Consider the following 13,557-nt stretch of genomic DNA (forward strand, 5'->3'; position numbering starts at 1 on the left):
GTTTAAACAGATGCAATGGTAAGATGCTACTGTAAATGGATACCTAGTGTCGCTGCTCCACACAGAAGCTTGAATGTACCGTCGCATTTGATTGCCCAACCACAACATTTCCTGTTTACAATTTGGAGTTGTCATTCAACCAGACGGGTATTACTAAAATCTACTGGTACAAGTCATTCCCACATGGTCCCTAGCAGCTCTAAAACATCGATACAACAGTGATGATATTTCGTAAATAGAACCAGAAGTTTTCCCTGTTCGCGTTACAAATTATGTCATACCGCAGCTACCGTTAGACACTACTCCATATTCTAAACCGTTATTAACCAAATATTAAGAACATATTAAATAATAGACCAAGTAATCCATTGTTTTGTTATAAACTTTTTTTTGAACAATTGCCTATGATATCATTCGCATAAACGGTGATTTTATGAAGCTCCCAAACATTTCAACCTCTTCATAAACCACAGTACATTTTATATTGCCACCATCCCTAAAATGGTGGAACGGATGTAGAGCAGATGGTATTTAGGCTGTAAGATTTGTTCTACAGTCTCTTGTTGACCTACGTTTTGCTTGCTGCACCACTTATTTCATGCCCTCCATTACCATTTTAAACACCCAACAGGATCCATGTGTGTGCTGCAAGGTGCATTTTGTTAGGACGTAATGACAGCGCCCTCCACCGAAATATGATACCTTTGACTAGCCTGGAACATCATACATAACCAACCAAATCACAACGGTGAGAAAGAGCGAGCAAAACACAAGCTCCATCAGGAGACTGAATTTATAGTTGCATTCAGCGCTGCAAAAATTAAAATCCTTGACATGCAGCAATGCATGCAAGAACGACGCTAACGATTATACACTTCGCACGCAACAGTTTATGTAACGGTTTCTAATGCACTTCGCAGGGAAGCTCATCTGACATCAATTCTGCGATATTTAGGGTCAGCTGTCATCGACTTTGAACACTTGCAACCAACTGTCTGACAAACCGAGTGGCCAACGCAGACCATTAAAAAAACCATCATCGTGAGGGCAAACTGCACCATCAAAATCCGCCGTCCTTTTCACTAAAGTTACAACCATCTCATTTCATTTAAATGCTCCTTCCAGAGAGCCGCCAGAAAAACGATAACGAACATTGTGTTATTCGCTGCGCCCTGCAGCCCCCGCACTCCGCCACCGGTTGTTTGTTTTTTTTGAGACAGGAGGTGGGGGGGGGGGGGGTTAGGAAGAAAGAGACATGACATTAAGACGGTGCTCATTTTTCTTTGCTACTTGATTGGTGTGTGTGGGGTGGGGGGGGGGGAGGAGGCAAAAGAAAATGGCAAACACCATCAACTCACCGACGCCAAATTTCTCCTCTTCCGTCGGTGCCCACATCTCGCCCGGTGCAGGACAAGCCTGAGAGGCGGCCGGTTTGCATGGAATTCTCTCACGGTGCGCGCGCGTAGAGAGGCGGTGTTATCGCTCACTGACCCGGCACTGGAGTGGCTATCCTCTTATCCTGGCTTGGTGACGACGGTACAGGATTCGCCTCAGCCGACCCAGCTCTCGCTCATTGCGCCGCAGCGGTCACACTCCGTCCCAGCGACGCCATCTGGACTCACGCTGCTGCTGCTCCCGTGCCGCGGCCGCGCGCCTGTAGGCATGCGCTACCTAACGGAAACCGCTCGCGCTACAGCAGGAGGGAGGGTGGGGGCGGCTGGCCGCCGGTTGGCGATAGGGCGGCGCGCTCTGTTACCATGACGACGGGGTAGACGCTCGGGGGGACGAGGACGGCGGCTCTTCCCGCGTGCAAGGATAGTCAGGAGATTTTTTTGGGAGAAAAAACGAACAGATCGAGGGGGTATATAGACTTCAACAGATTTGAAAGACCAGTGACCAAAATAGCCGTCTTATCACTTGGTCAATGACTGGTGAGTTGAGCTTCCAATCCCATCACCAAGTCGTTATATCCAAACTATGCACTGCACATGTTTACAGGGTGGTGGAATTGCAGGATTGCCTGTACATCTGTCTGGACGGGATGCCCCCCCACCCCCCAAACTTTTGACATTTAGACTGGTGGCATTTTTGTTTGCAGTAGAAAGTAGAATTCGTGACATTCGTGGGTGCCAATTATAGAAGTGATTATTCGTGCCCACTGAAGCAAATGATGCATTGCTTGAAAACCGGCTTGATGAGAAGTTGAACTGAAGCTCGAACTGTTGGACCAAAGGCAAATGTATGCAGACGCTGGAAATCAGAACAGAAAATGGGGGACATACTCAGCAGGTCAGGCAGCATCTGTGGAAAGAGAAACAAAGTTAACATTTCAGATCCACCACCTTTCATCAGAGCCTGGTTGGAGTCTGCATTGCCCAAGATTTGAGTGCAATACCACCATATAATCAGCCAAAGAAGCTGCTGCTTACAAGAGCCAAAAAGGACAAGCTGTCTTCTTTCTCCTCCGCACAATTTTGAAGTGCTCGCGATCCCAAGAGGCGTGCATGCCAATCTATAAAGTTAGCAGAAGTTGATCAGAAGTTTCAAAATTTGGCTGACGCAGCCCTCAAAAAGCTGTAAAGTCAAAAACGAGTATGCTAATAAGCCACTGAAATGACAACGGGTAGTTAAAGAGGCATTGTAAGTTAAGTAAAACAGAAAATGCTGGAAATTTTCAGCAAGTCCGACAGCAACTGTGGAGAGAGAAACAGTTAATATTTTAGGTCATCGGAATTGGAGAAAGAGTATCAGCCATGTGATCTCCTGGGAGAGGCAAAATGCTGGACAAAAGTCCATCCAGATGGAAAAACATCCATAAAGTTCCTCATTGATTACTTCTTCCTGCGTTCTCTGCCCAAAGGCTGGTCCGATCCACAGTGCCGCAACCTCCACCACGGGTAAGGCAAGGAGGCAGGTCCCGGACCCAGGGCTAGGGAAAGAAATCATGGGCCTTGGTCTTCTCTTTCCGGGCCCCTTCATTCCGATTTTGGGAGCGTGCCCTTCTCTGATTGACAGGGAGCAGGGAGTGTCCTCCTCTGAATCCTCATTGAATTAGTGGAATAAATGTTCAGAGAGGAAGAAGTCCGGTGAGGCCTCGGATCCTGGTCATGTGATAGGCTGTACTCCACAATACTGGAGAAGGCCAGTTCATTAACGCAGTCATATCCCTATCCTTCTTAGACATTTACAAAGAGGACCTTTAATGTGTTAACAAAGACACAGAAAAACTAAATCATTACAGTTTTGCAGATCCTGCTAATGGGGGGGTGGGGGTGCATGAATATCGTTATTCTGGCTTTTATCTGGTCACCACTGTTCAGTGATATTTTGTGCAACCACTCCTCTTTGTAGCATTCCTTCCCAAATCCCTCTCTCTGTCCCTCCACCTCTCTCTCCTTTGAAAACTTTTTCAAAGCCCATTTTTCTGACTAATCACTTTCCTAATCTCGCCCTGGTTCACTGCCCATTTCTCCATTCACCTATCTGAGAAAAACCCTAGGATCTCTTATTTAAAAATGTAGAAGGTGCAATTTGAATTCAGTAAAAATCTGGAATTAAAAGTCTAATGATGACCATGAAACCATGGTTGATAGTTGTAAAAACCCATCTGGTTCACTAATGTCCTTTAGGGAAGGAAATCTGCTGTCTTTGCCTGGTCTGGCCTACATGTGACTCCAGACCCACAGCAATGTGGTTGACTCTTAAATGCCCTCTGAAATGACCTAGCAAGCCACTCAGTTGTATGAAGCCACTACAAAGTCTCAAAAAAAGGAATGAAACCGGACAGACCACCTGGCATCAACCTAGGCACCGGAAACGACAACGGAAAATTCAGCCCTATCGACCCTGCAAAGTCTTCCTTACTAACATTTGGGGGCAAGTGCCAAATTTGGGAGAGCTGTCTCACAGACTAGTCAAGCGACAGCCTAACATAGTCGTCCTCACTGAGTCATACCTTACAGATAATGTCCCAGACACCATCATCACCATCTCTGAAGGTCAGAGATGGTCCTGTCCCACTAGCAGGGCAGACCCAGCAGAGGTGGTGGCACAGTGGTATACAGTCGGGAGGAAGTTCCCCTGGGAGTCCTCAACATCGACTCATGGAGTCTCATGGCATCAGGTCAAACAGGGGCAAGGAAACCTCCTGCTGATTACCATGTGCTGTCCTCCCTCAGCTGATGAATCAGTGCTCCTCCATGTTGAACATCACTTGGAGGAAGCACTGAGGGTGGCAAGGACGCAGAATGTACTCAGGATGGGGGACATCAGTGCCCATCACCAAGAGTGGCTTGGCAGCACCACTACTGACAGACCTGGCCTAGTCCTAAAGAATATCGCTGCTAGACTGGGTCTGCAGCAGGTGGTGAGGGAACCAATGAGGGAAAAACACACTTGACCTCCTCCTCACCAACCTGCCTGCCGCAGATGCATCTGTCCATGACAGTATCGGTAGAAGTGACCACCGCACAGCCGTTGTGGAGACGAAGCCCTGCCTTCACATTAAGGATACCCTCCATCATATTGTGTTGTACTACCACCATGCTAAATGGGATAGATTTCGAACAGATCTAGCAACTCGAGACTGGGCATCCATGAGACGCCATGGGCCATCGGCAGCAGCAGAATTATACTCGAACACAATCTGTAAGCTCATGGCCCAGCATATCCCCCACTCTACATCAAGCCAGGGGATCAATCCTGTATCAATGAAGAGTGCAGGAGGTCATACCAGGAGCAGCGCCAGGCATACCTAAGAATGAGATGTCAACCTGGTGAAGCTATAACACAGGACGACTTGTGTGCCAAACACATAAGCAGCAAGTGATAGACAGAGCTAAGCGATCGCACACCAACAGATCAGATTTTAGCTCTGCAGTCATACCAGATCCAGTCATGAAATGGTGGTGGACAATTAAACGAGTAACTGGAGGAGGAGGTTCCACAATTATCCCCGTCCTCAATGATGAGGAAGCCCAGCACATGAGTGCAAAAGATAAGGCTGAAGCATTTGCAACAATCTTGAGCCACAATTGCTGAATGAATGATCCATCCTGGCATCCTCCAGAGGTTCCCAGCCTCACAAATGCCAGTCTTCAGCCAATTCGATTCACTCCACATGATAACAAGAAGCAGCTGAAAGCACTGGATAGTGCAAAGGCTATTGGGCCTGACAATATTCTGGCAATAATACTGAAGACTTATGCTCCAGAACTTGCCATGCCCCTAGCCAAGCTGTTTCAGTACAGCTGCAAAACTGGCATCTACCTGGCTATGTGGAAAATTGCCCAGGTATGTGCTGTACACAAAAAGCAGGACAAATCCAACCCGGCCAATTACCACCCCATCAGTCTACTCTCGATCATCAGTAAAGTAATGGAAAGGGTCATCAGCAATGCTATCAAGCGGCACTTGTTTAGCAATAACCTGCTCATTGACGCCCAACTTGGGTTACGCCAGCAGCACTTAGCTCCTGACCTCATTACAGCATTGGTTCAAACATGGACAAAAGAGTTGCACTCCAGGGGTGAGGTGTATTATGATCCAAACTGAGGTTACCCCTGGACAAGCCTGTGCCCAGAGTGGAACCCAGCTTGTTAGATCCTAACTTTTATTTTTGTTTGTTTAGATACGTAGTGAGTAGCTACTGAACAGAGACATAGGAGTCAGCTGATGAACTTTTAACAAAAGAATAAAACACCTATTCAACAAGAAAAGATGAACTATATTACAATACTCCTTCACCCACAACTCTACCTTTACAGATGTATACAGAGTTGTAAGGGTAACACAAGTTACAAAAGCTATCTTGTACTCTAATGTTCACAGTAAGTACACAGTCCATGTAAACCTATGGCACCCTACACACCACACTCTGAAACCAAGTGACAAATGCCACTTCAAACAGATGCTATGGATCTCTCCTCAACTCCCTCCGGGCGCTTGTCACACCGTGAGCCAACCAGTCTCACTGAATTCTGTCCTTCACACGATGGATTCCAATCTCCACTCTCCAGGACCTCGCCTTGGAATCTTCTCCCAAACTAACATTTTCTGTCAGACACCTTCCACAAGGGTTCACCTCCAGTGTTTCGAACTCTCCTTCTGATATTCCCCTTCCCTGGGTCACCACGTGCACTCAAGCTGTCTTCCATGCATTCCCTCTCACTAACTCAGCCTTAACAGTACACCACTGCTTCACATGCCCATAGCAAAAAGTTACAAACCTTCAGTTGTCTCTTTGAAACTCCTAACTTCTTGCAAGCTGTTCTCACTTTAAATCTGAAGCTTGGAGCCTTTCTCTCTGCCCCTCACTCTTAACTTCACTTAACAGTACCTTTTCCCAGGTTCCTGCCCTTCCTTTAACTAGAAAGTCTTATTTGAACTTTCTCTTCTTTCCATTCCCCTGGACTTTTGGGGCTTTTTTTAGATTGAGACTTGCTAACTGTCCCCTTTTAGGCTCCTTCTGCTTCACAGCTGCCTTCAAACCAATTGAACTCAAACAGCTTCCAAAACAAACTGCTGTCTTCCTTCTTGTGTGTGTGTGTCTGTGGGAGGAAGCTGCCCATCTGCCGCCCACCCCTGTTGCTAAGCAACAACACTATTCTTCCTAATCTTGTGTATTTACTTTCACTTTATAGGGGTCAACATCTCATTAGAAATGCAAGCAGCCTTTTAAAGTGAAACTAAAATTCCATTTGACCTTTCTTAACACACAGGTACAGAAATACAGCTTAAACTTAAACTTTAAAGCTAAAACTCATTCTTAACACCCACAAATACAAGCTATCTCTATTTTCTAACAAGTCTAACAAGTTGAGAGTGGCTGCCCTTGACATCAATGCTACTTTTGACCGAGTATGGCATCAAGGGCCCTAGCAAAACTGGATTCAATGGGAATCAGGGCGGAAAACTCTTCACTGGTTAGAGTCATATCTAGTACAAAGGAAGATGGTTGTGGTTGTTGAAGGTAAGCCATCTCAGCTCCAGGACATCATTGCAGGAGTTCCCCAAGGTAGTGTCCTTGGCCCAACCATCTTCAGCTGCTTCAAAAATGACCTTCCTTCCATTGTAAGGTCAGAAGTGGGGATGTTCACTGATGATTGTACAACGTTCAGCACCATTTGCGACTCCTCAGATACTGAAGCAATCCATGTCCAAATGCAGCAAGATCTGGACAATATCCAGGCTAGGGCTGACAAGTGGCAAGCAACATTCATGCCACACAAGTGCCAGGCAATGACCAACTCCAGCTAGATGTTCAATGGCATTACCATCACTGAATCCCCCACTTTCAACATCCTGGGGCGTTACCATTGACTAGGAACTGAACTGGACTTGCCATATAAATACTGTGGCTACAAGAGCAGGTCTGTGACTAGGAATCCCGTGATGAGTAACTCACCTCCTGTCCACCATCTACAAGTCACAAGTCAGGAGGTGGTTTGACACCGTCCAGGACAAAGCAGCCAGCTTGATTGGCACCACATCTACAAACATTCACTTCCTCCGCCACTGAGGCACAGTATCTCTACAAGATGCACTGCAGGAACTCATCAAGGCTCCTTAGACAGCATTTTCCAAACCCACAACTACTACCATCTGGAAGGACAAGGGCAGCAGATAAATGGGAACACCACCACCTGGAAGTTCCCCTCCAAGTCACTCACCATCCTGACTTGGAAATATATCGCCGTTCCTTCACTGTCACTGGGTCAAAATCCTGGAACTCCCTTCCTAACAGCACTGTGGGTGTACCTACACCACAGGGTCTGCAGGGGTTCAAGAAGGCAGCTCAACACCAACTTCTCTAGGGCAACTAGGAATGGGCAATAAATCTGGCCCAGCCAGCAAAGCCCACGTCCCCTGAATGAATAAAAAAAACCACACAAACCAGCAGCCAGAATTATTTTTTTCAAAATCATTAACTCTTAAGTAGGCAAAGCTACTATTTCTGGGGATTGTACCATCAGTATTGGGCAAATGTGTAAAAATAACATTTGTGTAGCAGTGTCAACATCAAAGAATTCCTGGTTGTGAGAGCTTCAGTCATGAGCCTTGCACCTGAACTTTTAATTTACGTCTATATTACATCTACTGGTTCCCCTTTATCTATACTGCTTGTTATCTCCTCAAAGAATTCGAATAAATTTGTTAGACATGATTTCCCCTTCATGAAGCCATGCTGACTCTGCTTGATTAGATTATGTATTTCTAAATGCTCTGTTATTACATCCTTTATAATAGACTCCAACATATTCCCAATGATGGATGTTAAGCTAACTGGCCTATAGTTACCTGTTCTTTGTCTCCCTCGCTTTTTGAATAAGGGTGTTACATTGGCTGTTCTCTAATCCTCTGGGACTTCTCCAGAATCTAAGGATTCTTGGAAGATTACTACCAATGCATTCACTATCTCTGTAGCTACTTCCTTTAATATCCTAGGATGCAACCCATCAGGTCCAGGGAACTAATCGGCCTTTAGCCCCATCATTTTCCCTAGTATATTTTCTCTAGTGATAGTTATTTTATTTATTTCCTCCCCCTCCACTTTTGCCCCTTGATTATTTTGTATTTTTGGAATGCTGTTAGTATCTTCTACAGTGAAGACTGAAGCAAAGTATTTGTTCAACTTCTCTGCCATTTCCTGGTTCCTCATTATTATTTCCCCAGCTTCATTCTCTAAGGGGCCTCTGTTCACTTTGGCCTCTTCCTTTTTATATATTTAAAGAAGCTCTTACTATCTGTTTCCATATTACTTGCTAGTTTACCCTCAAAGTTTATTTTCTCCCTCTTTTTTTTTGGTCATCTTTTGTTGGTTTTTAAAACTTTCCCAATTCTCTGGCTTACCACTAATCTTTGCCATGTTGTATGTTTTTTCTTTCAATTTGATATTAACCTTAACTTCCTTGGTTAACTATGGTTAGTTTATCCCCTTCCTTGAATCCTTCTTCCTCAGTGGGATATATCTTTGTTGAGAGTCATGAACTATTTTCTTAAACATCTGCCACTGTTCATCAACCGTATTTTCTGCTAAACTGTTTTCCCAGTCCACTCTAGCCAACTCTGCTGTCATTCCATTGTAATTACCTCTATTTAAGTTTAGCACTGTTGTTTCAGACCAAAGTTTCTCACTCTCAAACTGAATGCTAAATTCTACCATATTATGGTCACTGTTTCCTAGAGGATCCTTAGCTCTGAGGTCATTTATTAAACCTGCCTTATTACACATTACCAGATCCAAAATAGCCTGAACCCTGGTTGGATTCACAACATATTGTTCTAAGAAACTGTCCTGAATACACTATGAATTCGTGCTCATGTCTACCTCTGCCAATTTGATTTTCCCAATCCACATGAAGATTAAAGTCACCCATGATTAATGTACTGCCTTTTTTACATGCCCTCATTATCTCCTGATTTATTCTCTGTCCTACAGTATAGCTACTGGCAGAGGACCTATAGACTCCATGACACAACTCACTAAAATGCAACAAGTCCCATCATTTGAACCATACAAGAACCTGTGCATTATACAAGGTCACAATGTTTCATTTTTAAAAATCCCAAAATGAATCAATTTTCCTTTTTTTTCTATAGAATGAACTGAAGTCATTCAGTTTATCTCTTTCTCATTTGGATCGTTACTGTGGTGTGAGCAATGATGATGGGGCGTTTAGACAGAGGGGAAAATGGAGAGAAGGTGGATGAAAAGTCATTTCTTTGTTATACCAGTCATTGTGCAGAAGCAGGCAAATTTTCTTGAAACTAACTCTCCCGCTATAAGCAATGGGGACTGTACCAGAAGAGGCTGAAGATCAATTCATCTGTGTTTGATTACTCAGTTAGGCTGGGATGAGTCACTATTATAATATTCCATCATAAATATTACAACCTGTTTAATTGCTGGCTTACATTTTAGATTATTGTATAAAAAAACATACACGTTGTAACCATTTTAACTACATATAGATTAATGGATAATATGTGCTGTAAATGCAAGCTAATTGGCACCAATTTAAATGTTAATGAGAACATCCCATTAATAGAGCATTTACTTAGATATTGATCAGCATATTCTACTTGGATTTTGGATAAAGGGAATATTCTGCTCAACAGTAAAGTACTCTCCAAAAGGCTTCAATTTGAGCAGGAAATTCCTGTTGCATTATAAAATATGTTTTTTTTAGGTGTGAACAGGAGGACAGAAAGGACTACTGAATTCTGTTCCCCAGAGGAAGGAAGATAAAATTTCAAAAAGATAAAATATCAAAGCACACTCTGCATGTGACATTTTAACATACCTCCTAATAGAGACCATCCAGAAAAATGAAAATGCAAGGACCACTTTGAAAGCTGTTGTAGCCTGAGCTGCTTTTTTTAATTGAATGTTTTAAATAAAAGGGTGGGGCTCGTCCAGCCAACAATAAAAGGTATAGAAGAGAAAACTAGACAAATCAAGACGCAATGGATCAGCGATGCCAAGTTTGGTACTTAAGGTCTCGTAGATTTGGGAATGTCACGAAACTGCCATATTTCTCATACTAATATTGTGGGATATTATAAAGTAGTCTTATTTTTATGTGTGTGTGGCTTATGGTGTATGTGAATTAGAGTTGGATAGAATACAAGGTTGAAATTATTAAAAGAGTAAGGTGTAAAAAGGGTATTTGAAATGCTTTTGAGTGAGCTAGGGTAAAGTCAGTAGATAGGGTGTGAATAAAATTTGCATTTTAAGATAAGCGGAGAGGTGTTTGGTTTTCAAAGAAACATGGTAAAGTTTTACAACTGACAGGATAAATAAGGCAAGGTTATTACGTTTATTTTCCCCAATAGGAAAAGACCATATTGACAACAGGAAAGATTTTTTATAGTGTGAGAAAAGTAAATTCCAAAGACATTTGGGGCAGAATTTTGCCCTCAGCAAACGGGAGCGGTCGGGAAGCCAACCGTCGACTGCGATCAGGCCGTGACCGCAATTTCATGCTGGCGGGCCAATTAAGGCCCGCCCAGCATGAATGCTGGCTTCAGAATGTTCGAGAAGGGGCGGACGGTGGGGGGGCCTGTCAGCCACCAGGTCCAATGGCGACCCGGCAGCTGGTTCAAAAATGGCGCAGGCAGCCCCACGGAGGCTGCGCGCATTGGAGTTGCTGCAGCGATATGGCTGCAAATGAAAATATAGACGCCAGGCAGGAGGTGAGGCCGGCTGGGCACTCAGCCCCGCCCCCGTTTTTCCAATGAGTGCCTCGCTTCCCTCCTGGAGGGGGTGGCTGCCAGAAGGGACAGCCTTGTCCCCTGACATGGGAGGGGGAAGCCATCGCACCTCACAAAGAGGGCATGGGAGGAGGTGGCAGCCTAGGTGAACAGCCACGATGTGGTGCGGTGCACTTGGGAGCAGTGCCAGAAGAGGTTTAATGACCTGCTGTGCTCAGTAAGGGTGAGCACTGTGTTGACCTGGGTTGATGTATTGAAGTGTTTTGGGCTGGCCATCCCCCCGTGGAGCTCAGGGGTGTTAGAGTGCCAATTGGCATTGATGCCGGAGCTGGTCAATGGGGTGTGCCCTGGCTAATTTGACTGAGTGTCTTATGCCTCGAGGGCCATGACTCGGATGTACCTGGCAAGGTGCTCCTCAGGTGGGATTGGTTAGGCTGCAATGGCACTGCAGGTAGAGAATGAACTAATCAATGCTCTTCTGCCCTCTCAGGTGAAGACATCCCATAACAATATTGAGAGGTCGCAGACTGGTGGAGGACTCCTACACCTCCTTATCCTCTCCAGATATGAGCAGGAGGCCTTGGAGTTTGAGAGGCGCCAAGTACCTTGGTCAACCGGCCACGGTGTAAGAGTGCAGTGCACTGAGATGAGAGTTTTGCATGCTGCAAACAATCTTGTGTAGTTTCATCATTGATGCGAGCTTCCAGACTGGATTCCTCATTGATCATTGAAAGACGATGTCACCATGATGCATATCTCCACTGCCTCACTGGAGTGCCTGACATGCACAGTGACAGTGTGATGACTTAAACTAATGACATGTACTCTTCTCCCTTAGATCTACCACTAAGCAGCCAATCACAGGACCTCTAGGAGCTACCCCTGACACCAGAGGACCACCATGCTCCAGAAGCACCTGCGTCACACCGACTCTCTGAACCAGGCACCAGTGCAGATACCAGCAGCTTGGTGGGCATTAGTTCGACAGTTAGTATCTCGGTGCACATTGATGAGGGTACTTCATACTCACTTGAGGTGCAGGCGAAGGCGGAGGGTGCCCAATGTGCCGGCAGTCGGAGGACTGCTGGAGACCAGGACGATGCTCAGCTGAAGGCTGACGATAAGCCTCTGGAGTCGTCCATTCGGCAGCAGATGCTAGATGTTGAGAGGGATGTGTGGGAGGATCTAGTGGAGATCCATGAGGGTATGCGTGCCATGGTCTCTGTTGTGGAGGGGTCCCTGCAGAGCATCAGCATTTCCTTGACCCTCATGGCTTAGTGCAATCCCTCCTCCATGGAGAGAGTGCGACTCTCATGGAGAAGATGCCCCAGGAACAGAATCAGATTCCTAGAGTTGCGCTCAGACCTGCAAGCCCTCACACAGGCACTGACCTCGGGTGGTCAGCGTCCGTGTGTGAGATGGATGAGGCACCCAGTATCCCAGCTAAGTGCCCATCCATCAACGGCGAGCAGGGAGTTCCACAGTGACCTCACTTTGGCGCACTAGCTGCTTATCGTCTCTGCGGGCTCCTCTCAGGATGTTCCAGATGACGGCAGCAGCTCCTCCGCCCCTCTGCCAGTGACCGTGGCATCTGATGAGGCTGCGGTGACTGGGGAGATGCCAGACGTGGCATTGGCCACTCCTTCCCAGGTGGAGCCATTACAGGCTCCACTGGCCAGCGGACGACCACCAAGGTCAGCAAGACCATTAAGACAGCAGAGTCAGCAGGCTCTCGCCAATGCCAATGCCAGTGAGGGAGGAGCACCTAGACGTAACACCCATTAACGTAAGTTTAAAGCACCTTAAGCACAAGAAGGACTGATCATGGGTGATCTTTTGTTCTCCCATTTTCTTTTTCATTTTTTTAATGGTGTGACCATCAACACCTGATATTGTTCTGTTCATAATCTGTAAGTGTCAACATTATATTACATTTGCTTTTGTGTTATTGGCCTGAGTATGCTTCATTTGTTTTGAAGGTGCAGGGTACACCAGTATGTAATGCTGGAAGTGAGTGGTTATAAGCTTAATTGCATAGGCACTGAGTATATCTTGGGGGCAAAGGAAAGGGTCATTTCGGAGATCCTGGTTGGAGGTGGCAGCCCTGGCATAAGGTGGGAGCGGCTCTTTGGCAGCCTAGCTGGAGGACCGTGGATCAAGGTGTCCCTACCTCCCTGGAGGTTACCGAGGTCTGGCTCCACACCCTCAGCGTTCTCCTTTCCCTGCCTCTCTTCTGACTCAATACTGGATTCATTATCTGTGGCCTGTGGACCTCCTTCAACATCCTCTTCCTCCAGTGGGTACCCCCTTGCCAGTGCCAGATTGTGGAGAGTGCAACATGCA

At 45.8% G+C, this 13,557-nt stretch overlaps 1 protein-coding gene across 1 annotated transcript in view; it reads right to left on the reverse strand.

The window, feature by feature from the left end:
* The window catches only part of dock3 (dedicator of cytokinesis 3), a 1,472,428-nt gene extending 1,470,787 nt beyond the window's left edge, over positions 1-1,641 (reverse strand). The window contains exon 1 of the mRNA XM_078543841.1: positions 1,359-1,641. Within this exon, the coding sequence (XP_078399967.1) occupies positions 1,359-1,395 (37 nt within the window). The 5' untranslated portion in view covers positions 1,396-1,641. The remainder of the gene's footprint in view (positions 1-1,358) is intronic.
* Positions 1,642-13,557: the final 11,916 nt, after the last annotated feature.

Source organism: Cetorhinus maximus, chromosome 6 (assembly GCF_964194155.1).
Source record: "Cetorhinus maximus chromosome 6, sCetMax3.hap1.1, whole genome shotgun sequence".
NCBI classification, from domain to species: domain Eukaryota; kingdom Metazoa; phylum Chordata; class Chondrichthyes; order Lamniformes; family Cetorhinidae; genus Cetorhinus; species Cetorhinus maximus.